This window comes from Pipistrellus hanaki (assembly GCF_964339955.1).
Source record: "Pipistrellus hanaki genome assembly, chromosome: 11".
NCBI lineage: Eukaryota > Metazoa > Chordata > Mammalia > Chiroptera > Vespertilionidae > Pipistrellus > Pipistrellus hanaki.
Window position 1 is genome coordinate 61,589,773 of NC_140513.1, and position 16,358 is coordinate 61,606,130.

Below are 16,358 nucleotides of genomic sequence, written 5' to 3' on the forward strand. Positions count from 1 at the left end.
GCCAATAAATTCTTTCCTAGGAAATACAAAATCAAAAGTTTTATGCACACTGAAATAAATTGACTTTATATATACAAACATTGGTGTTTACAAAGAAAATTGAAGGAAAAGACTTCATTACAATGGGAAAAAAAGGTATAATATCTAGAAACAAGTTTGACTAAAATATGAAGAATTTAAATTGGTTAAATCCTTATTTTTGATTAAAAAGTAAAATATTTAGACAAATACAAAATTATTGAATTTTCTTAGGAAGATTCAACATTACAAGGATATCAGTTCTCCTAATCTAAAAGATTGATTGAATCTTAATAAAAATATTCTTTATTTTTAAAAATCTAGACAAGCTAAATCTAAAATTTATATGAAATAATATAAGCAAGGATTTCTGGGGAAATTCTGAAGATAAACCCATAATTATTAAGGCTTACATAATATTAAAATGCATTACAAAGCTACAATAACTAAAATAATGTGATGCAAATTATTAGAATAGACTATAAGGACCAGAAATAAAATTTAGCAAATAATGAAGATAAAATCCAAATCAGTAGGAACAAACATGTAATGTTCAATAAAATGTTATTAGTTGGTAGTAACCTAGAAAAATTAAAATTGAAAATCTACTTTATAATTTTTATCAATATAATGTCCAGATTGATCAAATAATTTAATATGAATAACAGCAGTAAAAACTGGAAAATATTCTTTAAGAATCTCAGAGTTATAAAGGTTTTTTCTAAGTACATTTAGAAACAATAAAAATGAAAAGAAATGTGTATATTCAATCCATCAACATTTGTGATAGTTGCATGGCATAAAACTTTATGAAGTCAAAGGATATGTAGCACCTCAGAAAAAATATTCATAATTCATACCAAAGGGCTCTTCCAAATCAACAAGAAATAGTTTGAATAAAATAAAACACAAAAGGCTATTGATCATCCTCACTTATTATGAGAAATGCAAAGTAAATCTACAATGAGATATTATTTTTTTTCTGACTAAATTGGGGAAAATCAGAAAAATTTAATACATCATGCTGATAAAAGTGTTGATAGAGATATTGCATAAACGGAAGAGAAATTTTGTTAAATCTATGACCCAATGATTCCACTTTTGGGAATATACCCAATGAAACCGAAACACCAATATGGAAGAATATATGCACAGCTGAGTTCATTGCAGCATTATTTACAATAGCCAAGATCTGGAAGCAGCCCAACTAGCATCATAGATAAGTGGATAAAAAAAAAAAAATATTCTATTTACACAACGGAATACTACTAATGTAAAAAGAGATTTCTTAGACTTTGAGACAGCATGGATGGATCTGGAAAGTATTATGCTACCAGTAAGTGAAATAGCCAGTCAGAGAAATCACTTGATTTCACAATTATATGTGAAATCAAATAAACAAAATAAACTAACTAACAAAATAGAAACAGGCTCATAGATACAGAGAACATACTGACAGCTATTAGAAGGAAGGATGGGAAGTGGGGGGGCTGGGTGAAAAAGGTGAAGCAATTAAGCAAAAAAGAACCCCCAAAATTGAAAAAAATCTCATAGACCCAAACAGTGTGAAGCTTACCACAGTGAAAGGGGGATGGAGGGAGGTAAAAAAGAGTAAGGGAGGATAAATGGTGAGGAAAGTAGACGACTTGGGATGGTGAACACACAATATAAGGTACAGATGATATACAGTGGTGCCTCACACAACGAACTTAATTCGTTCCAGGAGCAAGTTTGTTATGCGAAAAGTTCGTTATGTGAAACGCGTTTTCCCATAACAATACATGTTAAAAAAAATAATTCGTTCTGTAGCATAAAATATGCTAAGATGACATAAAAAAAGATAAATTTTTTGTTATTATTTTTATTTAGATACATCTAAAAACATAATTTTTTTAAAAAAAAAACACACATTTTTTTAATTTTAAGACAGACTAAGTAGAGTCTACCGAATCTTGCACATCTTCATCCATTTTCTGCTTTTTGGCCGATGGTTTCATGAAAAACCTGTCCAAAGTCGTTTGTTTTTCTCTTTTCTCCAACATCTGCCGGAAATAACGGACAAGAGTATCGGAGTAAAGATGGTTGATCCTGTTTGCTTCAGCTGAATCCGGATAGTGGGCATTGGTAAACTCCTGAACTGCTTTCCATTTGACCAGGATGTTCTTGATGTCAGCAGTTGGGATTGGTTGATTGTTTGATTGTTGCTCCTCGTTATCAGATGACGCTTCCCTTTGAGCATTGTCCTGTTGCTGGACCAGAAGTGCTTGGAGCTCTTCAGTTGTCAGCTCTTCTTCGTGTTCCTCAATAAGCTCCTCTACATCCTCTTCCTCTACCTCTAATTCCAACCTTTGGGCCACTGTGATGATGTCCTTCACCACTTCTGTGTCATCAACTACTGCTTCTTCCTGGGTCCACGAAGGCACAAGCATCTTCCAAGCAGAAATGAGGGTCCTTTGTGACACTTCTTCCCAGGCCTTCTGTATAAGTCGTATTGCCATAAGGACATCAAATTTCTCCTTCCAAAACTTTAGGACAGTCATATTGTCTCCACCAAACTCGCATTCTTCAAACACCTTATTAAAGAGGGCTCTAGTGTAGAGTTTTTTAAAGTTCGCAATAACTTGCTGATCCATTGGCTGAAGAATGGATGTGGTGTTTGGTGGCAAATACTGCACCTTGATAAAAGGATAATTTTCCTGCAATATTTCCTCTAGGTCTTTTGGGTGAGAAGGGGCATTGTCAAGTATCAGAAGGGCTTTGAGCGGCAGTTCTTTTTCCAGCAAGAATTTCTTCACGGCAGGAGCAAAGGTTTCCAGAATCCATTCGTTGAAGATAACTTGGGTCACCCAGGCTTTTTGATTGGACTTCCAATGGACGGCCAGTTTGGACTTAATAACGTTATTTTTCTTGAAAATTCTTGGATTTTCAGAGTGATAAACCAATAGAGGTTTGATCTTGAGGTCTCCGCTGGCATTAGACGAAAACATAAGGGTAAGTCTGTCCTTCATGGCTTTGTGTCCTGGCAATTTCTTCTCCTCTTTTGTAATGAAGGTTCTGCTCGGCATTCTTTTCCAGAAAATACCCGTTTCATCGGCATTGAACACTTGTTGTGGGCAGTATCCTTCATCCTTAATACATTTTTGAAAGTTAATAGAGAACTTTTCTGCTTCTTTCTTGTCAGCACTGCCAGCCTCACCATGCATAGTAACGCTGTGGATTCCACACCTTTTCTTAAATCTAAAAAACCACCCCCTGCTGGCTTTGAATTCTTCTTCATTATCTTGATTGCTGCTACTTCCAGGGACGTTTTTCTTTAGATCGTCATAAATTCTCTTGGCTTTGTGACAGATAATATCTTGGGTTGTTACATCACCTTTCACCTGCCTGTCCTTAATCCAAATCGCTAATAGCCTCTCCATTTCCTCGTGGATTGAAGACCTATGTTTTTCATGAAATAGTTTTGATACTCCTTTGGCTACTTTGGCTGATTTGATTGCATCCTTATTTGTCAAAATGGTGAAAATGGTGGTCTTGCTGAGGCCAAACTCTTTGACGAGGTCACACTGTTTTACCCCACATTCACTCCTTCTAATTATTTCCTGTTTCATTTCAACAGAAATCACCTTCCTGCTTTTTTTAGAAGCCATGATATAAAAAAAATATTGAGTTTAACTTAAAAGGACGACTGCCGTGATACGTGCGTGATTTAATTCGTAATGAAGAACGATTGCCGCGATACGTGCTTAAGTTAAGCGCAGTGACTAACGACTGCCTGCAGTGCCTGCGCGGAAGGATGTAATACATCGGCAGCGATCGTGGAAGCTCGGGCGAAGCAGTCGTGGAAGCTCGGGCAAAGCGGTCGTGGAAGCTCGGGCGACTTCGTTGTGTGAAACGAAGTTCGTTGTATGAATCATGAAATGAAGTTCGTTGTGTGCAGCGTTCGCTGTGCGAGGCGTTCTTTATGCGAGGCACCACTGTATTATAGAATTGCACACCTGAAACCTTTATAATTTTATTAACCAATGCTACTCCAATAAATTCAATAAACAAGAATACCTTTGGAATGTTAATCTGGCATAGCTATCAAAACTATCTGTACATATACTTTGACTCAAGCATTTTCCTTCTAAGAAATTTATTCCATAGATAATATTTGAGGAACAACATATAAAAATATTGGGAAAAATATAAATATCCACCATCAGGGGTCTCTCAAAGGAAATTAAAATGTTTTGTTAAAAATACTGTGTGATTACACACGATTATGAAAATATCTCTGAATGCATTATTTTATTGTGTGTAAATGTACAAGTATCAACCTTACACCACATGCTTGGATGTGCATAAATTATCATTGGATGAATATACAAGAAACTGGTAAATGAGATTGCCTCTAGGGAGGAGTGGTAATGGAGACAGAAATAAATTTGTTTTTTATCAACCATACATGCTTGCTTTGCACAGGTTTTACTATGTATATGAATACTTATGCAAAGATAAAGAAAATATTTCCATTTTCAACTAATTTTGCCATTCCCTCCTTTCCTTTTCTAATCTATCAAGTGTGCTTTTAAAATAGAATGTCTTGAAGAATTTCCAGCTGCTAAAAATAATCATTTTACCATTACACTCTGGTTTCTTATTTTGTTGTTGTTGATTGCTTTTTTTTGGGGGGGGGGGGGGTGCGTATATAGGGGGGGACTGTCAAGAAGACACTATACATTTGGGAGATAGTAGCTAGCTAAGAAAAATAATGACCCTATCATTTGGTCATTTCCAATGTATAGCTCAGCAAAGTTAAAGACAACTTTGTCATCATGTCCATGAATAATCTCATGGATTCACAGGACCTCAGAGTCTAAATGAACCTTAAGTGTCTTCTCTGTTGTTGTCTCTAATGATTTCGTCTGGCTCAGCTTCTGTTGAAAGATGTGAAAGTTTGGAAATACTCTTGGTTGTAATTAAAGTAAAAACTTTACTGAGATATTTGCTCTAGATATTGTGAAGATTTCCTAGATATAATAATTTCATTTCCACGTACTGTTTGAAAAAAGTCACCATCTATACTCCTGATTCTCCACGAAGCCCAGTTCTGTCAGAACACTACCCGGTGCATTCACACATCATAGTTCTTCCCGCACAGCATCGCACCTCCTCATCACTGACTTCCCTTCAGGTTGTTACTTATGTTAACTCCCACTGCCTCCTTAGCACATTGCCTGGCGCGTAACAGGTAACACATGCTTTGTGATGAAGGAACACATTTCATTAAATTCCAGTGTTAGTTTTTCCGTACCTTCGGTAGTTTGGAAAAGTATGTTGAGATAATTCAGCTTAATTTTCACATTTCAAAAAAATGTCTCTCTCCCAGTGAAATCTGAATTAACAAATGCCTAATTAATTTCTTATTTGCAAACTGACATTATATCAATCTAAATAATAAAAGTTTAATATGATAATTAGACCAGACAACATTCCAGAATCCTTCTGAACTAAGCCAGGGCTGCTGCCGCCATGGCTGCGAGGGAGGGATCCAGGCAGCTGCCCTGCCTGCTGCTGTGAAGGCCTACTCTTGCATGATTTTCATGCATTGGGCCCCTAGTAATAATAATAAAACTTATGACAAATCATTCTAATGAATCCAGTACTAGACCAATCCATGAAATATCAGTTCCAAAAAATGATTACCAATAGGATGATGATGATAATAATAATAATAATAATAATAGAATTATAGTGTACTTATGACAGCTAAGACTACAAGGTCCAAATAAATACCTTCACAATTGCTTTGTGTGAGCTGAAATTCAATTTTAAATATCAACTAAACTTCATTTAGGGAAAAAGAGACCTCCTGAGTAAAACAAAATATAATTAGGAAACAAACAACAAAATCCTCTCTCCATAACGGGATTTTTAAAAGTAAAAACAAGTTCTATGTTCTCAAGTAACAGTATTAAGGTGTATATGATGCAATAAGTATTTAACCTAATGTTCTTCCTGCTAATAAGGGCTTTAAACCGAAAAATAGTAACTAAGGTAGGTAACTTTTCCTCAAGTTATTTTAGGCAGAAAGAAAGTGGACTTAATGACTTCTCAAACTTCCTTCCAGTTTTATCATTATATTCTTTTTAAAAAGAAGAAAAAAAGCACTTCAAATTTAGAAGAAGAAATAGGCTTCATGTTTCCAAGATGAATTACACAGACTTTATCTAGGGTAGCGTCCTCACTCTGTAAAAGAGAACTAGGTCATGGGGGATAGAACAAAGACGGTCCCAAAGCAGAGAAGGTTTCTTCAGGAAAAATAAAACATTTACATATGGCTTCAAAAATACAATTACCCCAAAAATTCAGCATTTAGTCAGATTATTCTTTCTGTAAAGATATGACTCACGTTGTACAAGATGTTCTCGATAAAAATCTGCATTTAAGTTTAGTTGTTGGGTGAAGTTGAATATTTTAATTGCAATAGGTCTATTTTTTATAAAAAGAGGTAATACATAATGAGTACCCTAGAAGCATATAGTTTTATTGCAAATTTGTACATATGCATAACATAAGCATTTTCAAATTGCCAAGATAAAAATTTTAGAAAATAAAGTAAAAGTTATTAAAAGTGACTTTACTTGAAAACAATGGATCAATTTCTATGTATTTAAATAGTAAGGCAATTCTATAGATAAATGGTTTATTTTAATTTAAATAAATTAATGCAAGAACCCTGCCTTGGTTCCCAGCTTTAACCAGTGGTCTAGAAGATTCAAGGTTTTCTTCTTATTTTCCAACTACCTCCTTATTGTGTACTTATATTGCTGTCTTTGTGATTCCACTGTCTCCACTTTTTTTCCTTGATGAGGAGAAAATTCTGCCACCTGATGGTTGCTCTTCCTCCTCCCACAATTTCCTCTCTCCTTCCTCTCACCTTTTTGTCTTCCTCCTCCTCCCCTTCTCTTTTGAAAATTCCCCTGCTACCTGAAGAGATGGGTTTAAAATAAACGTGTCCCGGCCCTGACAGTTGGTGCTACACCTGCTGCCATCCCCGCCATCTTATGAGCTGATTCCAGTTCATTAAGATCACTTGGGATGCTGGCTGTACAATGCACAAAACTCAGTTCGCTATGGCTGCTGTGACAAAGCACCCTACAATGAATGGCTTCTAACACAGAAATGTATTGTCTCACAATTTTGGTGCCTGAATATCCAGAATCAAGGAGCTGGCAGGCGCGGCTCCTTCTGAGGGCTCTGAGAGAGAACCTTGTTCATGTCTCCCTCCCAGCTTCTGCTGCTTTGCTACTCTTTGGTTTGTAGAGATCTGCCTTCGTTTTCACATGACGTTCTTCCTGTGTGTGAACTTGAGCCATTTTTTTTAAAGAACACGACTCATATTGCATGAGAGGCTCACCCTGCATTGGTATGGACTTTATCTAAGCTTGACTAACTACATCTGCAATGATCCTATTTCTCAGTAAGATCACATTCTTCGAGACTGGGGCCAGGTCCTCATCATATACATTTTGAGGGGACACAACTCAACCTATAACATCCTTTTTTGAAAATTTAACTCAGTATGTCTGAGATTGAAACCAGAAAACTGTATTTTGAACAAACATACCTGGACATAAAAATGCAAGAATTTGTCAGTTAACTTCTCTTTGAAATGTTGAAAACTGCTGAAAAGACTTGGAAGAGGAAACTCACTTATTAGCATCGAGGGTGTTGATTCTTTGGAGGGGGTTGCAATGCTTCTCAGGGCTTTACACATATATATTGTTCAGAAAAAGAAAACAGATCAAAAGAGGGACTTTCAATGTAGAAAACCCTGGCCCATATCCTGCTTCTGTGACTTGTCATTCTTTAGTGTATAACCTTAGACAAATAAGCTAACTTTTGTGAGGCTCTATTTATCGCAAATGTAAAATATGGATAATCTGAGTTGAAGGAAACTTGGGGAAAGTGCCTGGCACAAAGCAAATGCTCAATAAGTGCCAGCTAACATGCTATCCCATGCTTGGGTCATAGCACAAAATAATCTTTTTTTTTTTTGAATTTCTATAATAATAAATACTCCTCAGATAAATATTCTCCGTCTAATAACTAGTAAACAGAGTGTGGAAATTCACTAAACATAATTCTTAGTTATTTTTTATTGCACACAAAATAGTGTGTGTTTATTATGTACTAGCATGTGAACTCTGTAAGGTAGGGACCTTGTTGTGTTCACTGCTATGAACTTAATATGTACTGTAATACTTAGAGCCTAGTAGGTGCTCAATGAATACTTGAAAAGTTAAGCAAATTTATAGATAATTAGAAAAGTATAAAGAAGAAAATAATTCCCTTCTTCGAATTACAACAAAATGCATAGATTCCACATATAGTGATTGAGGCTATATTTTATACAATACTATGCAGTAAAAAATATGTGACAGTAACTATTCTTATAGAAGCTGATTTTTAATGAAGCATAATATTTCATAATTCATTTAACCATTCTGGGGAGACTTTCCATTTATTTCTAATGCTTACTTTTAATAGAAGTCCTTTGATATTGTTGGTATCGTTTCCTTGTGATAAGATTCCTGGAGAAAAATCTGTGAAGTCAAGGGAGAAAGCATCAAATGTGGTTTGGGCAGCATAAAAATTGATGCCAACTACTGAAGCATGACAATCATAGGAGTGCCTCCCTTTATAAGCTATTTCAAAGGAGAGGGAGGTCCCTTCTCCTTTAGGCTCTGAGGAGGGGAAACTGGAAGGAAGGTGGTGAGGTGGGTGAAGAGTGAGGAGCCTGGAATTATATGAGAAAGGACCCTGAAACCAAGGAGTCATAGTGAATTGATGTAAACATTGCTTTAGTAAGAAATACCTCAACAAAGTTTTCCATAAAGAATGTGAATGTACCTACAAAAAAAATAAATATACTGTAAAATAAGATAATAAAATAGTCAATAAACAAATGAAAGAAAAATGTAATATCATATAAGATATTAGCACAAATGTAATGAATAAAATTGTATCACAACAGTTTATAATCAGAACACAGCACTTATTGTTATGAGTTTCCTGGAAGCTTTTAGCACTAAACCTCTAGATCCCATTTCATGGGGATATAAGGAGTGTAAAAAGAAGCAAACAAATAAAAATAGATTATATGGTCAATGTGTTTGGAAAACAATGAGCTAAAAAACATACACATTTTTTCCTGCTATCTACTGGAGCCTTTACAGTCTGGTTTGCATTCTGAGTCTCCAAAAAAGGCCACAAAATGTGTATATCTTCTCCAAATCATATTGGACACCAAACACCATTACTCATTGGATGTCACAAGGGGCTAGTGTTCCATAGAATGTGCTTGGATATTGTCTTTCAGGATATTCAAAGCCAGGTTATCATGTCACTATACCAACTATTTTTCACTTAGTTGTATTTTTCACAGACCTCATTCATATCTCCGTATATGTATCTATATTTAATGTATCTCAATATATCTATAGCTATCTCCTTTTTAAAAAATATTTTTATTTTTATTGATTTCAGAGAGGAAGGGAAAGGGACAGAGAGATAGAAACATCAATGATGAGAGAGAATCATTGATCAGCTGCCTCCTGCATATCCCTCACTGGGGATCAAGCCTGCAACACGGGCCCATGGCCTTGACCAATATCGAACTCAGAACCCTCAGTCTGCAGGCCCATGCTCTATCTATTCTCTAGGCCAAACTGGCCAGGACTATATATATCTCTTTATTTATACATACATCTCTCTCTCACACACACACACATATCCATCTTTATATATATATATATATATATATTCTCTATATATGTCAAAAGGACCTACCCAGAGAGATAGTGAAATACTGATGCTCTTCTCCAGCTGCACTGGTACACCTGTCCTATGTTTCTTGCATTATTACTGGTAATAGCGAAGATATGGAAGCAACATTGATGTCCATCAATAGATAAATGGATAAAGAAGATGTTGGAATATTACTCAGCAATAAAAAAGAATAAAGTCTTGCCATTTGCATCAACATAGATGGATTCAGAGAGTATTATGCTAAGTGAAATAAGTTAGACAGAGAATGACAAATAACATAGGGTTTCACTTATACATAGAATCTAAATAAAGAAATGAATAAACCAAACAAAATAGAAACAGACTCATAGATATAGAGAACTAGCTAATGGTTGCCAACAGGGAAGGGGAATGAAGGGATGAAAATATTTTTTTAAAGTTACCCTGGGAAACCTTCCCTGAGTGTACTGAAGTTTCTTTAGAAGCCACCTTGCAGAGTGCTATGAGTTCTACAATTACAATAATGTTTGAAGGGAGCATAGAAATATAAAATGCCTTATTTGATACTAAATATAATGTTTTTTAACAGTTCTATTTGTTTGCTAAAAATGTCAGTCATTTTGAAAAATATCTCAGTCTCTACTGCCCAAGTTTTCAAAAGAAATCATGGGGAAACTAAAGGCAATCTATGGAGATAAAAGTCACCGCCTGGTATTAACCCATTTAGTGTTTCACCTCCGATTTTCTGTGGCATCTAACTAGGATGCTTCGGGAATATCACTTTGACTTGTATACTTACTTAATAAGTACATTTACATAGGTAAGTAAAATATCTCTTTAAAATGCACCAATCACAAATTCTTTATATGCTGAGAAACTTGAAGACAAGACTATCCCCATTTTTACAATCTGAAGTATTAATACATTAAGATCAGAAGGATGCAATGCAATGTCTTAAAGCTTTATTGTGAGAAATTTTCCACTTACTCATTTAAACAAATTATTGGAATACCTTATAAATTATTACTAATTCAATGGCTTAATTACTCTTCTCTTCCAACATAGTAATCATGCAATCCCAACTATATTTTTGTATATTTTGATAGCTTTTGCTTACGAAAGATCAATTATGTAATTCCATTTTAAACTATAGGTAAATAACTTGATACACGTTATGTTCATCTTTTGATAGGGAAAGGATAAAAACATTTCTCCAATTTCCAATTTCCTTATTTTCACTGTCAGAGAGATGAACAATATTAAAAGCTACAACATATAAAATTAAACATTTAACTAGAGGGTCTGATTTGAGTCCCATGCATTATGCATTTGCTATTATAGATGACACTTTTATGATAAGTTGTCATTCTAGCTAAACACAGTTTTAAAAATATTAATGCTTAAAAATAAATGCTATTCAAAAAAGTTACTTTCAGGTTGGTACTATAATTCATGTCACATACATTTTCCAATTTCCCACTATAAACAGTCAATTGAAATAATCACAGCCTGTTAAGAAGATTAAGATTCTTTAATATCATTTAGGATTTTTAAAATACCAATTTCATAACTTTTCAGTTTTTCACATAAATTGTAAATAATGCCTTTAAAAATATTTCCTTAATTTTGTCTTGTTTTGTTAATCCTCACCTGAGGATCAAGAGTGCAACCCAGGTTTGTGACCTTGACTGGAACTGAACCTGGGAACCTTCAGTCCAAGGGCTGATGCTCTAACTTCTGAGCAAAACCAGCTACAGCAGGACATGTTTCATTTTTATGATGAGGAGGTATTTGTCAAACAAATAAAATATAAAGCTGACCAATAAATTCTTCATTAAGAGTAAAAAACAAAACAAAACTCCTCTCACTTGTAATATCTAAAAACATAAGTGGTCTCTTCCATTTTGAATCATCTTTCTATTTCTCAATCTCTATCTGATTTGTTAAAAGTAAAAGAGGTTCCCATGTTTGACATTTGTGTATGTATCTCAGCTCTGGATTATGAACTATATGGGCCCAAGACAAAAGTCCAGAAACCAATTTTTGGAAACAGCTCAATCTGAAGATATAAGCTTTTGGTGCCATGCCTGAAAATCATTAGCTATGTGCAATTCCAAATATAGATTCTGTGTCTGCCAATATTTTAAGGACTTGAGTTTTGTTTTTTTATTTAAAAATGAAACTTGGCTGATTTTTATGCCCTTATGGAGGCCAGGTAATATATCTATGCATGTATGAATAAGTAGATTGGATATTTAAGGCCTGCTTTTTATATTAAGTAAATGTTATCAATTGGACCTACTTTCCAAATTCATCTCATAATGCAGCTGCTTTGACTCGTGCCCATTATTTGGTGGCTGGTTTACTTTTTTGTTAAAACTAATATAAGAATCCTTACAGTTGTTTCTAGGGATGCTTAGAGACTATAAACACACAATTGCCAATGTATATTCCAAATTCAATTGAGGGAGTCTTGTGTTTAGAATTTTCCGTTTGAATTTAAAAACCACCACAAGCTTTAGGACCCAAAATAATAGCCTTTTTCTTCAACTGCTCACGGGGAAGATCATATGCAACCCTTAATATACTGATAAGAATAATATTTTGTTAAACCCATTTAAGTATTTTATTATGATCTATTTTGTGGTGGATTTTTTTAATTCATTGTGTCAATTTCTCCAGGGGAAAAAGGAAGATAAGAGGAAACTGGAACTATAAGCCTTATTGCAAACTTCCGGTGGGACTGGCTCATGGAGAGAGTCCCAGTTAATTCTCATCCCTGTGTTCAAGAGGCTCCCTGGCCTTCCCTTTAGTCTCTCTGGTTTCCTGGAGTTCAAAGCCTTCCAATTTTAAAGAGAATAAAGCCTCTGTTTTGGTTAAAGATATCTGGGCTTCTAACTGCTTTTTATACAGTTTCAGCCTCGTTCACACATGTATGCATAAGCACCTGATGCCTGTAACTCCTGAGCATTTGGAGGATCTATGCCGCTTTTATAGGCGCACTTCACACATGCTTCCCCGCTGCAAGCATTTCGGCTTCCTGTTCCTTTCTGCTCTGCCAAGCCCTCAGCACTTGACATCTACTTTCATTTCCTGTCATTTTATCACTTCTATGCTGTCACCTTCTCTTTGTTCTTTTTGGGTTTGTTCCTATATAGACAAATTAGGCATTTTTTTGTTTTGTTTTGTTTGTTTGTTTGTTTGTTTTGGGGGGTGTAGATTTAAATGTGTTTTTACCATTTGCCATATGTCTTTCTAATCCAGTTATTATAGATAGCAAAAAACTCTCTAAGTTTATGTAATTTTAAAAGCAGTTATGAAATTATACTGCCAACCCCCACTGATATTTTAAAAGCATCCTCTTATGGAACTTATATATGTTCCTTCTACACTTTTTTTTTATGATGATAATGACTTTTGTTTTAATACATTAGAGATTTTCCTACATCAAATATCTATTGAACACCTGATATATGTGATACCTGGGTTAGCTATTGGGAACATCTGTTAAACAATAACATTCTAAGATGTCATTCTTTCTGACTCTCTCCATTGGTTGGGTTCCTCTGTCCTGAACACATGCATCTTAAGAACTCTCTCCCAGAGTTCCTGGCTTCAGCTTTCTCTGGGAAATTCTGCTCAGACTGCAATTGGTCTTATGACTTGTTGGTACTGTCCGGTTATAGTGGCCATATTTTCTGAAATAAAAAATCAGGCTATATAGTCTGATGGTCTTAAAAGTATATTTTCCTGACTTGTGGATTTATTTTAATGAAAGCAAGAAAATCAAATAACCTTTAGCAATAGTTCAATTTAATAAAAAAACCTTTTAAATATCTTTAAACATAAAGATATGTATGTCTTGGAGAAACTTAAGGTACAAGTATTTATAGTTAGTAGATTTCTCTCTTTGAAAGAGAACATTTATAAGAAACCAGAGCTATCTAGGAGTATAGTGGAATAAGGTAATGGTATGGTGTGGTTAACCAGCTACTGGAAATATTTCAGTAAATGAACAGTTTTTTTTAAATGTATTTTATTTCAACAGATAAGAAAACAAGTTCACCCTCCCAGGCTTATAATCATAGGAAAACAAGCTGTGAAACTACTCACACAAAAATAAAAAATTTCACCAACTTATCTTCTTTACTTTAGGGCTAAGAGTATAAATAATTCAAAAGAATTTCTAGTTAGCTTACTCAAAAGCCATTTTTTACAAACAAAAAGGAATTCTGAATGAATTTCGTTCACCCTCTACAGACAGAAACAATTAATGTTCTTTATGCAACAAATAAAGCACGTTGACTTGGGTGTAATATACCCCAGGCCCAATTATTTTGATGTCTCCCCTGTTTCTAATAGCTTTGGTGTCTTGGTGGTGGCTACAGCTCTAGTTATGTTTCTCAATAGCTTAAAGCATTGAATCAGTAGATTTCAAATAAATGAAACTTGATGCAAAAATCTGAACAATTTCTCCATATTTTAGTAGGTCCTAGACCACAGATTTGTAAAGTAGGACATAATAGTGTAATGCATTACATTACTTTCTATCTTGGAACTCCATCAGTTTAATGTGGTAATATTAAGGTATGGGAACTTTAGCTCTAAGAATAAAACAAAAAATTGTTTTTCTTTATAATGGATGCTATTCATATGAGTTAATAAGCTGGGAGAGGGACGACAATATATAATATTTTTGTGATATTGTAATTAATAGCAAGCTTGTAACTTTTCTAGTAAAATAATCATGTTATTTCAAGTAGAAGAGCTGTGTGTGTGTGCTTAATGTGACTGAATTACGTGTTTCCACACTGATGAAAAGTTTGTGTTGAGAATCACAAGCAATAAAATTCCTCAAGTTCTATGAATGCTGTATGTACATATACATGTTGGCTACTGATTATTTCTGTGGATAGCATTTGGTATTAGATACATATTATGTTTTTAAAATTAATATTTTCATGAGACTCCTATCCAGTTAGACAGTCCAAATGTAAGAGTAATGATCATATAACCAAAAAAGGAGCATTACAGCCAAGGCCGGTTTGGCTCAGTGGATAGAGTGTCGGTCTGAGGACTGAAGGGTCCCAAGTTCGATTCTGGTCAAGGGCATGTACATTGGTTGCGGGCACATCCCCAGTGGGGGTGTGCAGGAGGCAGTTGGTCGATGGTTATCTCTCATCGATGTTTCTAACTCTCTATCCCTCTCCTTTCCTCTCTGTAAAAAATCAATAAAAAACATTAAAAAAAAAAAAGAAAGGAGCATTATCTCTAAATAAAGCCTATCGGGAATGCTATAATTGAGTCAAGAACTGAGGTCCAGCCCAGTAGTCTATTATTCAAACCAGACTCTGAATGATAAGGATTTTCCCATGATGCCATTACTCATATGTCTCATATATTGACTAAGAAAATGCACAATTTGATGGGCCCTTTGAATCCCCTGTTTTAAATCAATCTCTTCTTTTTAAACCTTTGTTGTTGAGAGTATTACAGATGCCCTCCTTTGCCCCAATTGCCCCCTCTTAATCAAGCCACATCTGTATGTTTTTTAAATAAATTACAACAAATATGTGCAGGATATTATTTATTTATACAGTGTACCAATCATGGACTACATCACTATAGATTACTCAAACTCTTGCAAATTCGTTACTATAGCCCATCAGAGGTACATTATTTATCAGTTAGGAAGCATCACCTAGATTACTTGGATTTACTAAGAAAAATGTCATCTCTGTCTTTTTTGAATTTGAAGGCAACTTTATTTCCTGCATTGAGTTATAGAATATATCACTTTCCTCTTGAGAGAGTACCTGTCAAAAGGTTTACCACTCAGATAGAAGAATACATACATTAATTTTGAAAGTGTGTTTCCAAAGTCTTTCTGGCATTGTCAAACATAGGAGAATAGACTTATTGGTCCCTCTTTATCTCCTTACCCCAGCTCCAAGGAAGGAGTTACTAATTTAGTTATTCTGAGCCAGATATAATGATGGCAATGAACATATATGGGCAGAGGTATATTTCCTAAAAGATAGAAACTCACATTCTGCAACTATTTTTTCTTTCTTTACTTCTTCCTTTTTTTTTTTTTTGTATTTCCTGCTTGAAAGAGGTAAGCAGAGCCAGACAGAGCTAGAACCTTTAGAACAAGTTAATCATATTCATGTGATTCACATTTTTTTCTCTTTCTTTCTCCCATCCCCCTCATTTTCCTTCTCAGAAGTGAGCAGATCTATATTCCTCACCTACAAATTCAGGGAGAATTACCCCCTTCTTTCTTGTTTGCTTGCTTTATTCTTTTCTTCTTTTCTTGATTCTTCCCTCACCTCCTTTCTTTCCTTCTTTTAAAGATCTAGCTTAAGATCCTGCTTAGTATTTTCATGCTTACATGTGACTTAAATGTCACTTTCAGGATGAAATACCCAGGGTTAAGAACAAATAATTTAGACTTTACCTGGAGTTCTAATTGGTTCCTACTAAAAGAGGCAATACAGTGGGATGCAAAGAACAGGGCTTTAGAAGTATACTTATAATTCAAA

At 34.7% G+C, this 16,358-nt stretch overlaps 2 protein-coding genes across 2 annotated transcripts in view; both read right to left on the reverse strand.

Moving 5' to 3' along the window:
• LINGO2 (leucine rich repeat and Ig domain containing 2) overlaps positions 1 to 16,358 on the reverse strand; it is a 582,223-nt gene that overhangs the window by 223,968 nt on the left and 341,897 nt on the right. The window lies entirely within an intron of this gene.
• LOC311629821 (tigger transposable element-derived protein 1-like) overlaps positions 1,722 to 16,358 on the reverse strand; it is an 89,570-nt gene continuing 74,933 nt past the window's right edge. Inside the window, exon 2 of the mRNA XM_084898270.1 lies at positions 1,722 to 3,992. Coding sequence (XP_084754396.1) covers positions 1,950 to 3,665 — 1,716 coding nt within the window. The 5' untranslated portion in view covers positions 3,666 to 3,992 and the 3' untranslated portion in view covers positions 1,722 to 1,949. The remainder of the gene's footprint in view (positions 3,993 to 16,358) is intronic.